Here is an 18027-nt window from a genome sequence, read left to right as displayed (position 1 = left end):
ACCAACCAGTGGAGGCTGGTGGAGGTAGAAATCGGAGGATGGGCTCATTGTAATGGAATGGAATGAGCAAATGGTATCAAACACACGTGTATCAAATACAACAACGATAAAGATTAGTTAAAAATTAAAAGCAAGTTTAAAAAGATGGGATCGTTTGGAGGAGGAGAGCGTGTTGGATTCTTTGATGTGGTTTGGGAGAGTGTTCCAAAGAGCGGGGGCTGCAGCAGAGAAATCCCGGTCCCCCCCAGGTCTGGTGTTTAGTCCTGGTAATGGGGACAAGGAGGTTGGCATCAGCTGACCAGAGATTGCGGGTAGGGGTAACATACCTACATACACATAAGGGTAGAATTCCACACTGTCCGTAACCCTTCTTAACAGGTCAACAATGTTAAGCTGTTTCCATGTTGTTTTTTGCCCTCTTTCACTTAGAATAATCAGAGTTCAAATTGAGCTGCAAGTGCGCCACAGACAACCTGACGAAATTCCTCTGCATTTGGTAGGTTGGTCACCAATGGGTGGACGTGGACCACAAATTACGCTACATTACAGCGGCTAAAGGCAACTATTTCATTATAAGATATCCTTTTCGTCAGATCTCAATAGTCTCTGGTTGCTCACCACACAAATAAACAGTGGTTTTACCATCACTAGGTTTTCCGATTCTGATTCTGATTTGATCATTTCATTAAATAGCTTTGTTTTTATAGTATTTAACCATTGTTTTTTTTGTTTTTTTTAATCAGTTTATCCTTTATCTAACCAGGTATGTGCAAATCTCTTTTGGGAGCCCTTGGCAGCTAGGCCAACAAGAGAATGTTCAGCACCGTTCTAAGAATGTTCAGAAGCATTCTGTAAGCCAACTGCAGTTAGAGAGAGGAGAGAAGACTCTTCCTATCAGGTACGATTTTCATCAATCACAACTTGGGCCTGTGGTTAGATCAAACGGTCTATTGCTATAGCAACCACTCTCTGCGGCTGGGAGAAAGTGACAGGCAATTCCACAAGGTGAAGGAGAGAGACTATAGTGAGGTGGGCAGGATGGACCCAATCAATAAGGCCACAGATAATGAAGATTAACTGTGACTTCAGCTCTCCTCTCTGAAACATGTCTTCTGCCACCAGGAGTAGAGAGAACAGGGAGGCAGAGAGAAGGTCTCGGTTTAATATCTAATATGTATTCCTGTGTGTTTAGTGGGCCAGAATACGGTTTTAGGCAGTTGATGCAGTAATGCTTATTGGTACATTGAAAGAACTGTGAAAACATGAATTTGAGTTTGAGTTGATGCACCTTGCCAAAGAGGAGACAAGAGGAAAGGCGTTGTGGTGGAAATATTGAAAGTTGTACTAGTTTCTCAAATGAAAATGAGTGGAAAATAGTCTTAGCCAAGGTCATAGAGTTGCAATGTGTTAAATGACTCTTGTGTCTGCACCTGAGCTGAGTATGCGAGATACCATTGAATACTGTAGCAATCACTCACATTTGCCACTACTTTGAGGTAGGCCTATTTCCGGCACAGCCCCAAAAAACTGCGACGCAGATACAAAATAATCTAAAGCGCACCACCAAGCTCTACAAAGAACCCTTATGATCAGCAAACCTATTAAGATTTTCCGCACGCATACACCCACGCGCACGCACGCACGCACACACACACACACACACACACACACACACACACACACACACACACACGCACACACACACACACACACACAGAACGAACAACCACAGGATTTCTGCTCAGCCATGATATTCTAAGTATTCCACACCTCTGTCTTCTGTTGAGTCTTGCCTGATGTTTTACAGTTGGAGCCAACACAGTGTGAAGAAATGTAACACTTCCACCAAAGTAAAACACTTTAAACAGAGAAAAACCCTTCAGCAAATCTTTTCCCCACTCTGACTGACACCTGTGGTCTAGGGCCTTCCATGACGTGATGGTGAACGTATTGTATGAGAGAGGTATTGTGCTCCTGGTCCATCCTACAGATCTGGGTCAAATTGATATGTTGGATACCTTCACATACTGAAATACTGGGATTGATTCAGTTTGCCTGCCGGTACAACAGAACCAACAGTCTTAGAATGAAAAGGGTTCCAAAAGGGTTCTTTGGAACCCTCTTTTTTTGCAACCCTCTGTGGAAAGAGTTCTACAGTACATGGAACCCAAATGGTTCTACATGGGACCCATAGGGGACATTTTAGGTTATAGGTATGACCTACTTTTCTAAGATTGAACAATAGTACAGTAATAGTCCCTAAAGTTTATACTCCAAGCTAAATCAAGCACACCTCAAATGGACTATTTGACATTATGCATTTGACCCAGGTCTGCTCGACCTCGTATTGCGGTTCAAGCACACTAGCCTATTATGACCAGCGTCTTGTCTTTCAGGAAGAATAGGAAATAAAAGAAAAATGAACATTTGTTTGAATAAATCCTCCGCACACAGAGGTCATTCATGGTGGTTGTTTTCTTTCCATTTGTTGATCATATCTAGTTAAATCGGTGACATTATTCCGTGCCAAAAGAGTGGAAGGGTCAGCTAAGGTTTCAGAATGTGCTTGATAAACCTTTATCAACCCTTAGAAGGCAACGAAGGCAGTCAATCAAGCCCGCGCCAGGATGTGTTGTGTGCATAGACAATATATGTGCATTCAGATAAGTAGTTTAATGACTTGTTTGTGGTTGACACGATAATCACACAGGTTGACGTCTGTTTTGTCTAGACGCTAGCTTTAAGGAAACATCCTTGTTAATTTCGGTAATTGGATATCACTGTGAGATGTGGTTGGGTTGTTCCACACTCCGAGGGTTATCTGTGGGTTTAATAGCACTGCATGAAGGGCTACACACGGTAGCTAACGACTCCCTTCCTCCTCAAGTCAGCTGAGATCATCCCAGGGAAGTGAAGGCAGCAGATTCTAGAAGCCTCCCCGGGCAATGAGCTCACAATGAACTATCGTCGAGGTTACCTCAGAAGTTCATGGTTCATGTTTTTAATTGTGCGTAGTTCTTTTGCCAGAGAGACATACTGTACAGTACAGGCCAGGAGGATTATCCTTTGAAGAAGACTTCTGGTTTTTAAACATCAATGCTGTTTTGAAATCGTTTCTTCCAAAGGTAGAATTCGGTGAACCACTGAAGCATAAGTTAAGAAATGTCACAATGGTAGATTGTTGTGTAAATACTTAGCCAAGATCACACTGTTGAGTAAAGCTACTTAAAATATGATTAAGACTAGGGAACACATTCAAAGGGCATAACAGAGTTAGAACATGCAGACAATGGCTCAGCCAAAACAACACTTTAAAGGTAGACTCTGGGATATCACGTCATGCCAGGAGTCACAGCAACTTTTACAGTAAAGGAAACAATGGTATAGGCACTCATTAGACATTGGCACATGTCCGTGCACACCGTCGTGATATGCATACCGGAGTTGAGGGTCTCCTCTAATTTATTATTATTATTATTATTAATAATAATAATAATAATAATAATAATAATAATAATAATTTCCTTCTTCTAGCATTGTGACTGCTTATGGCCCCTGGTCCGAGCATTGATTACTTTATCTTATGACGACTGATGGATAGATGATTCACTTACTTAAACAAATGTATTTGTTGTAAGCCGCTTTGGATAAAGGCGCCTGCTTAAATGCCAGAAATGTAAATGTAAAATGTTATTGATCGTCTCCGTTTTGAAATGATCTCTGGTAACGTCGGTCCGCTCTTTTCCCGTTGACGTCATAATGCCTTTGTGACCAATCAGTTTCACGCCTGGGTCTCCAGGACTGCGTTAGCCTCCTGAGGTAAAGCCGACGGTCTTAGTCAACTCACCCTGCAATGCACCGTTCCATGATGCATATTGAAATGATCTACACCCACCATCAAGTTTTCATTTCCAAACGGTCGTGTATGGATTACGTTGATGTTTACAATACGAGCAACTTTTGACTGTTACTATTACAGGGCAAAACACCATCCAAAGTTAACGGCCATTCAACAAACATCCGAATGAAACAGTCGCCTATATGGCTTATGCCTTTTTTCACGAGGGGGGATTTGGGGTCATTTAACTGACCTGTCGGAGGGAACAACATGGGGTGAAAGCACTGGACGATTGGCAAAAGAGGATTTGATGGGAAATGTGTACAGGAATTAGCGGTAAATCGAGCCACTAATAAGATTAATTTCTATTTCATAATCTTTTTTCCCAGCCACCATTCAGTGGATCAGCAACAGGGAACAAATGCCATGAACCTCCTAACCCCTCACCCCATCAACATCCAGCCATCAGGATAACCCATCAGGTTGAATCACATGTGTATATGTGTGTAACTCCTGGGGATTGAACCTAGATCTCCCACTCAACTGGCCCAAGCGTCTACCATTAGACCAAGAAGACGTTAGCATCTTTTGCTTTGATGACAGCTTTGCACACTCTTGGCAAGGTGTGTCCAAACTTTTGACTGGTACTATATATATATATAGTACATATATCACTTCCCTTATATATATGTATATATATATATGGTACTGTATGTTTGTATTGAGTTATTTAGTTATGTGCATATTTGTTTGTTTGTTTGTTTTTCTCGTAAATGATCATGACATGACTATTATGATAGACAGAGCATCATAATCCTGAAAGATGTTTTTCAACACTGGTGTAACTTCAGGGAATCATTTCCCGTCCATTAGTAACCAAGACTCTATCAAATGCAGCAAGGCAGCTGACTCAACTTGGCTGTTGCATTATAATCAAATAAGCCCACCTGATTGGCCGGGCCAAAGTCTCTCCGTTGGAATACTCTCTACACTAATGACATATCTGCTGAGAGCACAGAAACTCCACTGTGTTCCAATCATTCTCATTCTATTTCCATGGTTCCATTGTCCACACTAGGACAATAGCATACCACCTAGAATGCATGGCCACTTCATTCTGTGTGGAACGTGAGCTTGAGTGGAAATTAGAATGCATAGGGTTTGTTTTTGTGGGATATCTGAGGCCAAATTGTAAAAAGCAGCACCTCAAGTCCCTGGCAAATTTGTGAATCGCTCCTCGTCACAGAACAAATATTAAAATGTGCGCATAATGAAATTGTCTTTGTATTTTTTTTTTTTATTCTCTCCCTTTTACTGCAATGGAGAATAAGATATAGAATTTCCATTTAATCAGATATATCGCTGTAATATAGACGTCGTATTTCCTCTTTATGGGTTGCTATAGCTACTGTTATGCACCTCAAGGACACCACTGACAACTGACTAGACCCATCAGTCATCTGAATGGGCTCGTAATGTTTCTGATAGACCCCCATCAAACTCACCCATAGGCCCGGGTCTCTGGGCAATTAGCCGGTCAGAGACAAGGGGGGCGGGGGGTGGGGGGGGTGTCGGGGGGGGGGGGGGGGGGTGAGGGGGGGGGACGGACGGGGTGAGGTGGGAGGGGACAGGACAGAGAACTACTCAGACGCCATCTTCCAGTTGGTAACCTAAATGTGCCCATGTAGTAAAACAGACTATCAATAGTGTGACTGTAAACCTGACACCTTTCGGGTAGACTGGTCTAACTAGACGGTCCTGAGATGAAGTCGTCATAGTCAAGTCTTAACATTGAATATGGGCATTATCAACTGTAGATCTTCTGCATTCACATGAACTTGGTAAAAAGCTATTTGTGACACAATAAGCAACCCTGTATCAGTGCATATTATTGATTATTTTCATGACATGTTAACCTCGTAAGAATGGGTGTTAATGGATTTCGAAACAACCATTAATAGCTTATAAAATATGTATGGTTGTAACACGTTAGCATTTGAAGTGTTAAAAATAATCAATATGTTCTCATAAGCGTGGCTAAATACAGTATCTATTGGCTGCTGTGAAAGCGAGAAATATGATTGAATGTCTTGGTTACCGTGTTCCTGAGAGCTATTGATTGTTCATTGTCTCGGAGAAAGAACATTGGCCATTACTTGGGGAAAATGATAAAAGAGAAAGAGGAAGAGCAGGAAAGAAAATGGCAATTCATGAAACATGTCTTTGTGATGCATTACTGAGGAAAGGATAAGTACAACTTTTGGTTGTTTACAAGTCACATACGGTGAAACCAATTAAACACAAGAAAACATGCAATATCTGTACACACAGAACCCCAGATTCAGATTCAGAACCCCAGGTCTATTGCAGCTTTCTGCACCATGGTTTTTACATTTCCATTTTACATTTAAGTCATTTAGCAGATGCTTTTATCCAAAGCGATTTACAAAAAGTGCATTTGTCTAAGTAAGTGAATAAACTATAAATCAGTCACCGAAAGTAAAACCCTCAATAAGAACAAGTGCCATCGGCAGTCACAGTGCTTGAGAAAGGAAGACATTTTTTTTTTTCTCTCAAGATTAGGTAATGTAGGGTGTTAGGGGGTGGCGAGGTCTGCGGAGGAGTAGCCCAGGAGTAGCCCAGGAGTAGCCCAGGAGTAGCCCAGGAGTAGCCCAGGTGTAGCGTAAAGAGATGGGTCTTTAGTCTACGGTGGGAGACAGGTAGTGACACTGCCGTCCCGGCAGTGGTGGGTTTTACACTAAAGGTCACGAGAGGGGACATTAACGACACATGTCAAGTGCCTGGGAAAAGTAGTTCATGGTCCAATGAGAAAACATTGGTAGAGCAGCAATGCAGTAGAGTGACAAGCATAGAAACAGAGTTAATAGAACCGGACAGAACCTCTCTATTTCAATGGTGGCAACTCACTTGAGCCCGCTGATGGTGTAGTAAAGAGAATACAGCAGAGGTCCGGAGTAATGGAGTATTTTGAGGAGGACTCTGATGACAAGTTGGCACCTAGGGGAATTTAGTGACATTACATCATTGGTTGGCATCGGCAGCCCTCCGAGTCTATCTCAGCTTGCCCCTCTGTCTGCCTTCACTGCCAGACTTTCCCCATGTACACAATGCAGTTTAATTAATGACATTGCTAAAAGGTTTGGCCCACTAAAGTTGGCATCTTGTTTAATATCCTAAGTGCCTCTGCACCTCTCGCAATCTCCCAAAGGTACTATATGAAGAGGGATCAATCAATAGCTAAAGCTACCGCCCCCCCACCCCACCCCACCCCACCCCTCCCCCCCCACACACATTTCTTCTCCTCCCTCCCCCCAAATAAGTTTAAAGGAATCAGCTAGTTCTTATCCAAAGTTTGAGAGAAAGAGAACTACTTGACAGGATGACAGGATTTGCTGCATTATGATCTGACTAATCGGGCTTGAACCTGCGTCTTCTGCATGGAGGACCCAGGCGTCTACCGCTAGACCAAGAGGACATCCTACAAGTTTGAGAGCGACGGTTACATGTTTTGTTCTACACGTCTCAGGCAGAGCTAGCCCACCCATCAGGAGTAGGACTACTAGGACACTACACTAGCTCAGGTTATTAACAGTCACAGAGCTACTGGTTTAAAGTTGGACCTACTTAACTTAAGAGGCATCACCATTCTTCAGACTACAATCCGATCAGGCATAATAACATTGTATGCTGGTGTCAGTGGAGGCTGGTGGAGGTAGACATTGGAACGATGGGCTCATTGTAATGCATGGAAAGGAATGAGGAATGGTATCAAACACATCATTCCTCAATGTAACTGCACAGAGTCATAAACTGAAATGGTTTAATTCTGTTCCTCCAAGGTGGAAAGAGAATTGCTCTGACCCCGTTTGCTCCTTCCCTAGTGCTCTCTCTCTCTCTCTCTCTCTCTCTCTTTCTCGCACTCTCTCTCTCTTTCTCGCTCTCTCGCTCTCTCTCTTTCTCTCTCTCTCTCTCTTTCTCTCTCTCTCTCTTTCTCTCCCTCTCCCTCCCTCTCTCTCTCTCTCTCCCTCTCTCTCTCGTTCTCTCACTTGCTCTCTCTCTCTGTCTGTCTGTCTGTCTATCTGTCTGTCGGTGTGTCTGTCTGTCTGTCTGTCTGTCGGTGTGTCTGTCTGTCTGTCTGTCTGTCGGTGTGTCTGTCTGTCTATCTGTTTGTCGGTGTGTCTGTCTGTCTGTCTGTCTGTCTGTCTGTCTGTCTGTCTGTCTGTCGGTGTGTCTGTCTGTCTGTCTGTCTGTCTGTCTGTCTGTCTGTCTGTCTGTCTGTCTGTCTATCTGTCTGTCTGTCGGTGTGTCTGTCTGTCTGTCTGTCGGTGTGTCTGTCTGTCTGTCTGTCTGTCAGGCCTAATAGGACGTCCTAATACAGGATTCCAATATGACTTTCCAGCTCATTTGATGCTATTCATTCAAGGCAGTGTCTATAAAAAGCCCTCCTGACTTTCACCCTGCAATCTTTCTCTCCGACAGGCTTTATTCACGCCCTTCTCTCCTCACAGCATTGACTGATTGAACGGGAAATTATGAATCGGTTAAGAGCAACCTTGGGATTCTCATCGTGAACTTACACTGTTGATGAAAATGTCATAATGTTGACATCTCTTGTTTTTGTTGTTGTCGTTTTTTGGCTACGATAAATGGACAATGAGTTCTCTTTCACATCAGCCTGTCTCGGTTTAGCACAGGTCTCGGTCACTGTTTTAGCTAGCCACGGGGGTAATAATAGTTCTCATTACAAGAGGTCGAAGTACTTTCACACAGCCGATGCAGTCCAATCAGACCTCATCTGTCCAATCAGACCTCCCCTTCACTAATGCAGCACCAGGACTGGGTCTATTTATAGGCCTGTGAGCGACGGAGGATGGCAGAATCGATTATCCAGACTGACTCTGACTCTACTTTCTTATGAGATGTTATTTAATGACTAGAGATGAGGAGCTTACTTGAGGAGCTGAGGGAAGGGTTGGGTTGGAGTTGTTTTGGTTTGGGGATGGGGAAGAGGGGAAGAGGGGAAGAGGGGGGAGGGGGGGCCATGTATGAGGTTTTTAAACAGAAAATGTTGATGATTGTTTATAAAATAGAAAGCAATGGAGACAATATTTGATATAGGTCAATATAGTGATGTTTATTCGCCTATGGCTGAGGACTGTCTATGGCTATTTGCTATGACTTTTGACTTTTACTTTTAACCTTTGACTTTACAAACAGTTCCAAGTAAACTAACTACACTCATTTGACACAATGACACTTGCCCCTAGAACCCATGCAATCTCAGTGCAAACTTGTGAGCACCCACCATCTGAGGGCCCCTAAGGATAATTTTATTCTATTATATTTTACTATATGCAGAAAGTTCGAGTGGTATAAGCTTTGTCAACAGCCATCAAATTCCACAAAATAAGCTGTACCCTTACATGGAGTGCTCTGGTCCTACGTCTATGATTTGGCCTTGTGTTACACACTTCAGTACGGTAGGTGGCGCCAAACCGCCAACTGAAGGATTAGCCATCACCACTAAACCCAAACGAAGAAGAGATCTCTAACAGGACGTGACGTCAGGTTTAGCTACAAACAAGCTCTTCAGTCTGCTCTTCATGAAAAAATTGTGAAGCATCTCGTATTTTCTAGAATAACCCTTGGTTACCGAGGGGGATATCGAAGAGATATCAGTTTAGAAGGGGAAACTGGGACAGCCGAAGAGCAAGGTAATTTCACCACGTTTCGCAGTGTGCAGGTGCCAATATCCCTTTGATACTGAAACCGAGGACGGCTAGCCAGGTTTAGCTGATGCTTAGCATTTGACAGCTACGCAAGGTAGCTGATGATGTATTTTGTTAGCCTTTGTTAGCAGGAGTAGCTAACATTTCTTGATGGGGGGGCACGAACTGTTGTGTTATTAGCCAGCCAGAGAGGTTTGAAACATTTGCCTCGGTATTATCAAGCCACACAGACATAGGTTTTAGCCAGCCTGCACATCACCGTGGCTTGTTATGTTTTCACAACTTCGCCACACTGCATATCAACAATGATGATGCGGCGTGTCTGAGAACCACCTCCAGCTGACGAGGGCTGATTAGCCAGCTATGCTCTTTTGGTCAACAAATAGCTCCGGTTAGCTTAGTAAGCTACCTGTGTTCCACTTTGTTGTTGTCAGCAGTTAAAGTCAGTCATAATGAAATGATGGGTACCGCTACCGCATGCTGCCTTCCTCTAAGCTGGCTCCGTAAGACCTGTATTAATTGATAGAGCGGTTGACCTGCTGTCCCCTCCCTCCTGAGCCCCTACGCCCCAGCTGTCACTCACAGTCCCAGACAGACATAGTGAGCAGGTTACCAAACAAACTGCCCAGGAAGAGTCTTGGATTAACCCATATCCCGGGGCAGCGCTGCCTAAGCCTCTGCATACTTCGTTGGATGTACTGTGCATGTTAGGTATGCAGAATATAGCCGCTGAATCAGCAGAGGCGTCTTTGGCTAGGTGTGTTGATGCTTTGTGCTACTTCTAAGGTTTGGTCCTGTCTTGGAGGAATGGCCAAGTGCACAGGTACTGCAGCAAAGTCAAAGAAAGACTCTTTTTTATTTTTTATTATTTATTTATTTTTTACAGGTTGACAAGTTGGGAGCAAGTTCTACAAGACCATGGTGGAATACTACCAGATATTAGGAGTGCAAAGACATTCGTCTCCAGAAGACATTAAAAAAGCGTAAGTTTAAAAGTGTATTGTTGTCGAGAGTACTGGTGTACAGTGGTGTGTGTAGTAGTACAATTAATGCTGAGACAGCTGTTGACATCACCATTTCATTTAATTTCATCTTCTGTCAGAATTGCTTCACGTGTATTTATATAAGCCATTTAGCTGACGCTTCTATTCAAAGCGACTTACATTGCAGTTAGTGCACACATCTTTCAGTATATATGGTCCCAGCGGGTAGTTCAGTAGAGTATACTGATGTAGAAGGCTAGACTGCTGATTACGGCTACTCTCCGTATCACGAGATGTCCATTTCCCTTTACATGTATTTCCCTACCTCCAGGTACAGAAAACTGGCTCTGAAATGGCATCCAGATAAGAATCCTGATAACAAGGAGGAAGCAGAGAAAAAGTTCAAAGAGTTGTCTGAGGCCTATGAAGTTCTATCAGATGGTGAGTTCTGACTTACTGCGGATGGTTTGTAATACAAATAATGCAAACCCCACTGCTTTGGTGCCCATCCAGCGTGCTGGACTAGATGATTGAAGTGCACCTCAGGCTTAAGGAATTGTTTAAGTTAATTAAGTTTATTAAGTTAAAGTGCATTTTACATGGTCACAATACACTGTAGAATAGATAAAACACACACACACACACAAAGGATACAACGATAAGAACGACACATACAAAACAAAAAGAAAGTTACATTTCTGAATAAGACAGGTTCAAAAAGTTGAAAGTGTGAATTGATGCGTTCACATTCTGTCATAGCCAACAAGAGGACCACGTATGACCGCTATGGCAAAGAAGGCCTGTCGGCAAACAACGGAGGCGGAGGTACGTTCCTTTGAAGATTAAAACCCCTAGTTGATAAATTGGACCTTTTGAAATGATTACAGTCCTTTTGTGGTGGAACCTGTATCATGTTTATAGTGGGGAAAATGGCCCAAAAAAAAATGTCTCTCCTAAACCGGTATTTATGATGTCCACTGATGGCAGTATTACTGTTGGTCATGTCCTGTCTGTTGTGATGTCATTTAAAGGAGGACCCTACCACAATGGCGATCACTTCGGCCAAGGCTTCCAGTTCCGCAACCCAGAAGACGTCTTTAGGGAGTTCTTTGGGGGTCGAGATCCGTTTGCTGATTTCTTTGGTGAGTGTAGTTTTCAGTGAAACCACTCCTGGAAGGTACAGTACATTGACCATAAATGTGTATAACGCTGTGTGTCCGTCCTGTTCTGTTGTTTCAGTTCCTTGTTTATGACATGTCAGAAAACGTCACGACGCCCTACCATCTGTCAGTCTTGGATGAGTGACCTGACAGTTTCTCAGCGCCAAGATCATTTTTCCCAATCTTTCATCGACTACTACGTACTGAAGATGATCATATATAACGCTGCTACAAAGCTCTCAGGAAACTCCCCCTTAATTGGCCGACTGGCTGTCACTGCCGGTGCCAATGGTTGGAAGTGATGTTGAACCGAAAGTAGATGACTGAGCGGTTCTCCGAGGGAGATTCATGAGCTGGAGAGACAGACCATCAGTCAGTGGTGGACGCTCTCAGGGCAGGGAGGACAGAGGGGAGAGGAGGAGAGGAGGAGAACCCCATACTTTATCAGTGCCGTGAAGGGTTGGTCGTAGACCAGATAAGAGATGAGGTGTAAGGCCCTTTATTGATCCCCAAATGGTTTTCAGACACTCGCAACAATGAACATAACACCATATAAATAGACAGCACAGTATTAATGGATGAGTGAGATGCATTTACAAGCCAGGACAGTACAATAACCTGGGTTGATATTCTGAGACTAAAATCTCTCTCTCTATCTCTCTTTCTCTCTCTCTCTCTCTCTCTCTCTCCCTCCCCCATCCCCCATCCACCTCTCTTCTGGCAGGTGGTGATCCGTTTGGTGATGAGTTTTTCGGTGGGGGCCGGAGGCACTCCAGAGGGGTGAGCAGGAGCAGGACGGGGGGTCCGTTCTTCGGCGGGTTCGGTGGTTTCCCTCCCTTCGGCGCAGGTTTCGGAGCCTTTGATCCAGGTAAGAGACCCGGACCAGCGGTCCCAGGTGTCTGTGTGTCTCATTGAGATGCATTGATGCATTTATTTCCATGGCTGTGTGACGATATTCACAATGCCTTCCTAGAGTAGTATGTAGATGTATAGATCCTTCAGTATATTTCTGTACAGACGTGTACCTCGAATGCACTCATTGCCCCCCCCCCCCCCTCTCTCTTTCTCTCTCTCTCTCTCTCTCCCCCTCGCTCTCGCTCCCTCTCTGTGTTCCTTGACAGGCTTCACCACGTTCGGACACATGGGTCAAATGGGTCACATGGGCCATATGGGTCATATGAATCACATGGGTCATCTCGGCGGGGGCCACGGCGGCGGCGGCTTCACGTCCTTCTCCTCCTCCTCCTTTGGCGGCGGGGGCGGGGGCGGAGGAGGGATGGGGGGTAACTTCCGCTCCGTGTCCACCTCCACCAAATTCATCAACGGCAGGAAAATTACAACCAAAAGGTACAACCTCGTCTCTCTCTCACCTCACTGTGAAACTGTTCCTTCTGTTGATCTTGTGTTTTGGTTTTGATCCTCTGTGGCTCAGTTGGTAGAGCATGGCGCTAACATTTACATTCATGGCATTTAGCAGCCTTTATCCAAAGCAACTTACAGCATATACATTTGTTTAAGTAAGTGAATCATCTATCCATCAATCATCATAAGATAAAGTAATCAATACTCAGACCAGGGACCATAGGCAGTCACAATGCTAGAAGAAGGAAATGTTTTTTTCTTCTTTTTCTAACAACGCTTAGGTTGTGGGTTCGATTCCCGCTGGGACCATATATACTGATAAATGTATGCACTCATTGCAATGTAAGTCGCTTTGGATAAAAGTGTCAGATAAAAGGCATATACATTCTTCTATGGAAGTTCACAAACGTTGACATACTTCTCAGAGCGACTTGCTTCAAGTTTGTCAGTTTTTCGGAATCTCACGACCACCCCCCCTCTCTCTTGCCTCCCTCCTTCAGAATTGTGGAGAACGGACAGGAGCGGGTGGAGGTGGAGGAAGATGGACAGTTAAGATCTTTAACCATCAATGGTAAGGAACAACCACTACGGCTGGATAGCAAGTAGAGTCTCCTAGCCTGGAGCTTTACCCAGCACAAACTTGAGCTCAATAAAACAATGTTCCCATTGTTTGGGTGTATGTACTTCTGTTTTTATTTGGTCTTTTATTTTATTTTTTTCCCCTGTCGGGCGTGTCTGTAGGTAGTTCAAAAGTGTCCATTATTAGATAGATGATAATTTTTCTATGCATTTTTTTGTTAATGTATTTATAAGATGGAGCTGTGTGAGTAATAACTGGCTCAGGATGGTGTTTTACCTGCGTTTGTTTGGGACCATGGTGTGATTTAGGACCAGAGAATTTCTTATGTTAAAAGTACTGTATTGTCTTTCTGTATGCACTCCGCTCTGTCGCAGTTTCTCTCTCTCTCTCTCTCTCTCTTTCTCTTTCTCTCTCTCTCATCTCTCTCTTTCTCTCTCATCACTCTCTCTCTCTCTCCATGGGCGCTTTGCCTTCGTTAGTGTGTTTTTGGACAAGGAACGCATTGTGCATTTGGATAAAGCATGACCTTGCTTTTTTCATCTGGATATTGAATAGAGTGTTGAACTGGAAAAAACTTAGCCTAACCCCCCCCCCCCCCCCCCTTGCTTTACAAACTCTGTTTACGATCAGAATGCTTGTCTAACCTTTGTTAGTAACATGTCATTTGTAAATTCTGGTAGATTGTGTTGATAATGCTACTTAATTTGTTCTAATACCAAGTGTTTGTTTTTTTGTTTTGTTCTTTTAAGCATGTATGCCAATAAATGTTGAGTCTTAATGTTATGATCGCATTACCATGCACAAACTACGGATTCATTATATAAATGATATATGAATATACAAGGAATTTTGTGTACTTTGTAAAACAATTTGAAATCAATAAATATGAATTTCATCCTTTTTTGGGGGATGTGGCAGTCTTGGGTTTGAGTGTGCTGTTTTCATTCTTAAGGGAATAAACTACTTGTCTTAGATGAGTTGGGAGGTAGAGCAGTGGCTTGGCTAACCAGAGAGAGTCTTCCGTGCATGCTAGCACTAATACTAACTGCATTATGGGCTTTAATCTTTTTCCTCTTGCATGACATATCCTTGCCGTGTTCTGTAATGAAAATATAATACTTCATAGTCTTCATCTAATGAAGTCTTTGTCAGTAGATGGCAGTGTTTCCATGCCTTTCTGCTTGCCACGCCGCCGCGCAGATTCGTGTGTATAAACGTCTCTGCCCATGTGTGACATGTGAACTTGACCCACAGAGTTACGCTGATGTCTTTGACAGACAATTTGACCATTGTGGTACATCAGTGGAGGCCGGCGGAGGTAGAAATCAGAGGACGGGCTCATTGTAATGCGTCTCATTCCGTTCCACGCATGACAATGAACCCGTCCTCCGATTTCTACCGTAGTACATACAATTGTTTAGGCTAAGCTACATGATATAGAGTTGCACACACAAAGTCTCAGTTGGATCCTCTTGCCATTGTTGTGAGGTGATCAAATCTCAGTCTTTCACTCCAGATGTAGAACAGTATGTGCCTTATATTGAGTAGACCCCGTTCTGTCAGCAACGCGGGACTGCGGGCCAGAGTTGTCCTCCCCTTGTATGTCTATGGAGATGTAGTGGAGAGTAGAGGGTGTATGAAGACAGCCAGGTTACCACAGGTTACCCTCCCCCCAACCGATAACATTCCCATCCTTCTCCCCCACCCCAGGACAGCCTAGTACCACAGGCGCCATTGATGGGCGCAGACAACAACCAGCACACTCCTCCAGACCCCTCCCTCCTCCTCCTCCTCTTCCTCATACTACCCCAGGCTCCACAGCCCCAGGGGACAGGGGCAGACACCCAGCATCACACACCTCCCAGCACCTGCCTCATCCTCCTCACCCAAAGACCTCCTCCTCCTCCCCCCACAGCTCCTCCCACAGTCTCCCCGGAGACACAGAGGAGGGGCGGAGCCCAGGTTGGAACCCTTTCTTGCACACTCGGAAATAAGATTTGAATAAAAACAACTTTATTTACACGCCTGAAGTAGTCTTAGGTACAATAACTGTAGCATAGGAGCAAAACAATACTTAGTAGTTGAAAAGTGGAAGAAATAATGACAAGGAATAATGATCAACGTGATGTAATTGATTTATTGATTGTAGTGGGAAAACAGTCAGACAACTTGTACTTATGTTACATACTGTTGATATATACTTTACTTTATAGTATGTTTGTCTTCTCAGGACACAGAGACATGAAGAGGAAGAGACCAGTGCCCACAGAGGATACCAAGAAGAGAAAAACATGAAATACACACACATATTCACACATATTCACACATACACACACACACACACACACACACACACACACACACATACACACATACACACACACATCAGCACAGAGTCGTAACCGTAACCGGACATTTAATTCATCCACTTTTACGATAGGCTATAGTTCTATAATGATGTTGGAAGGACACTTGAATATGTGGAGGTCAAAGTGCGACAGCAAGCAGGCACACAAATCATTTTAGAATCCTGACTGCAATACTTAATATTCTATAACAACCAAATGAAGAAAAAAAAAAACAACAACAGACAGACAGACAGAGCATTACCATAATGAGAGACCAAATTATTCTGGAAACCATACAAACTGTACAATTTCAATTAGTCTAAGCTGTGGCACTTGTCCTAACAGAGCACTGTTATATATATAGCTGCTCTATTAGAAGAGGTTGTACACATTTCATATCGGCTGTAGCTGTTACAGACCCGGGTCAAATACCTGTTAAACAACTCATGTTAGTATTTGAGATGAGTTTCTGAGTTTCCACTTTTTGGCCTAGTCGATCGGTTCCAGCTTGTACCAGCCAGGGAAAACTGAATCAAACCGAGCTCAAGTATTTGACAGTATTCGACATATGGGTGGATTCCAGTCTTCCTTCCCTACTCTCTAGGTCCTACAACCTGCCCCCATTCACCTGAACACAGCAGAGATTCAATAAGCCCATATCAGTGCCCTGCACAGGTCCCTTCTGCCAGATTGGAATCTAGCCTTCCTAGTCAACCCAGGCCTGTTACTCTCTGGCTGCCACAGCTTTCAACAGGGCATCCCATCTACTGGTCACGCGAGACAGAGTGCGGCCAGAGGGGGTCTCCCTGTGACCGCCCCCGAACCGCTGAGGACCGTCGCGGTCCTCGGCCTCGGAGCTGATCTCCATCTTCTGGACGATCAGCTTCAGCAGGTTGTGCTGCTTCTCAATGACGTGAGACATCTCCTTCAACCTGGAAGATGGATGGATGGATGGATGGATGGAGAGATGGATGGAGAGATGGCATAATGATCTACAGTATGTACAACTCAAAAGAACGAGGACTTACTTAGTAGAACGGATTGACATACAATTTACTGATGATAGGCTTTTAGATAACCATAAACTAACAAGATCATGCTCATGTTTGTGTAGTTGTTTTCAGTGGCTGTTTTGTCTTTTTATAAAGTGTTCAAGCACACGTATGAAATTGTGTGTGTGTGTGATTTGAGTGTAGGAGCATAAGATTGGGTGGCTAGGCCCTCACCTGTACTTCTGCTTGCTGATCTGCCTCTCCAGAGGGGTGTACTGGGGAGACGTACAGTGGCGAAGAGTTCCCACCTCACTTTCCATACCCATAAAAGAGTACAATCTCTGTCAGAGAAATGTCAATGGAGATTGATGGTTGGCAATTATTTGAACTCACTGATTCACCGCTCTAAAGATCAATTGAAAAATAATCCTGTATTAAAATCCTTTTAAAACTGTGTTTGAGTCTTTGCTTCTTTGGTAAAATATATATTATTTTTTTAAATGACAACCCACAATGTAATCGACAGTTTTTTGCCAGAGGGAGATTCCCACACATTAAGAATAGCCACATAAGTCTGGACGTCTGTGGACAGCACACACATTTCCACAAGCCTTGTTTGGATACTCTCTAACAGATTTCTGGTCCACCCTCTTCATGAACCAATATGGAAGCTTCTCCTCCAGGCTCGTGTGGAGCTCAATCTGTGGAATAGACAACAGGTTGAAATGCACTGATCCATAACCAAAGTCAAACTAAGGTACAGTGAGGAGTTTGAACTAGATTGATGTTTATGTCTTGTGTGTGTGTGTGTGTGTGTGAGTGAGTGTGTGTGTGTGTGTAGAGTGTCCTTTGCATAGAATGTTCATGTCAATAAAGTTTGAGCATGCTTGAAGCAGAACCATTCCAGACCCACCTGCATTCCGATCTGTTTCAGGAGAGCGTTTTTCTGCACCTCTGCGATGTCACCAACAGCCAAACCAATCTACGGTCACACACAAATGTATTCATGTTAAT

General features: G+C 43.7%; 2 protein-coding genes across 3 annotated transcripts in view; one reads left to right on the top strand and one right to left on the bottom strand.

Moving 5' to 3' along the window:
- The first annotated feature begins 9434 nt into the window (after positions 1 to 9434).
- On the top strand, positions 9435 to 16031 carry dnajb6a (DnaJ heat shock protein family (Hsp40) member B6a). 2 transcript variants are annotated; one of them, XM_083689880.1, is made up of 10 exons: positions 9435 to 9573; positions 10475 to 10571; positions 10903 to 11012; positions 11331 to 11396; positions 11603 to 11713; positions 12456 to 12599; positions 12853 to 13078; positions 13594 to 13664; positions 15384 to 15635; positions 15904 to 16031. In XM_083689880.1, exons 2-10 carry the CDS (start codon positions 10507 to 10509, stop codon positions 15966 to 15968), a joined length of 1110 nt encoding a protein of 369 aa, XP_083546006.1. In that variant the 5' UTR covers positions 9435 to 9573; positions 10475 to 10506; the 3' UTR covers positions 15969 to 16031. The 2 variants fall into 2 exon arrangements, with proteins under 2 accessions (XP_083546006.1, XP_083546007.1); XM_083689881.1 differs by lacking the exons at positions 15384 to 15635; positions 15904 to 16031 and having other exon boundaries at positions 13594 to 14590.
- trpa1a (transient receptor potential cation channel, subfamily A, member 1a) overlaps positions 15791 to 18027 on the bottom strand; it is a 14686-nt gene continuing 12449 nt past the window's right edge. The window contains exons 25-28 of the mRNA XM_083689879.1: positions 17927 to 17995; positions 17613 to 17714; positions 17248 to 17354; positions 15791 to 16953 (exon numbers count right to left, since the gene is read on the bottom strand). Coding sequence (XP_083546005.1) covers positions 16746 to 16953; positions 17248 to 17354; positions 17613 to 17714; positions 17927 to 17995 — 486 coding nt within the window. The 3' untranslated portion in view covers positions 15791 to 16745. The remainder of the gene's footprint in view (positions 16954 to 17247; positions 17355 to 17612; positions 17715 to 17926; positions 17996 to 18027) is intronic.

Source organism: Argentina silus (genome assembly GCF_951799395.1).
Source record: "Argentina silus genome assembly, chromosome: 18".
In the NCBI taxonomy this organism is placed as follows: Eukaryota; Metazoa; Chordata; class Actinopteri; order Argentiniformes; family Argentinidae; genus Argentina; species Argentina silus.
Note: the sequence above shows the minus strand (reverse complement) of the source record. Positions and strands in the feature narration are given on the sequence as shown.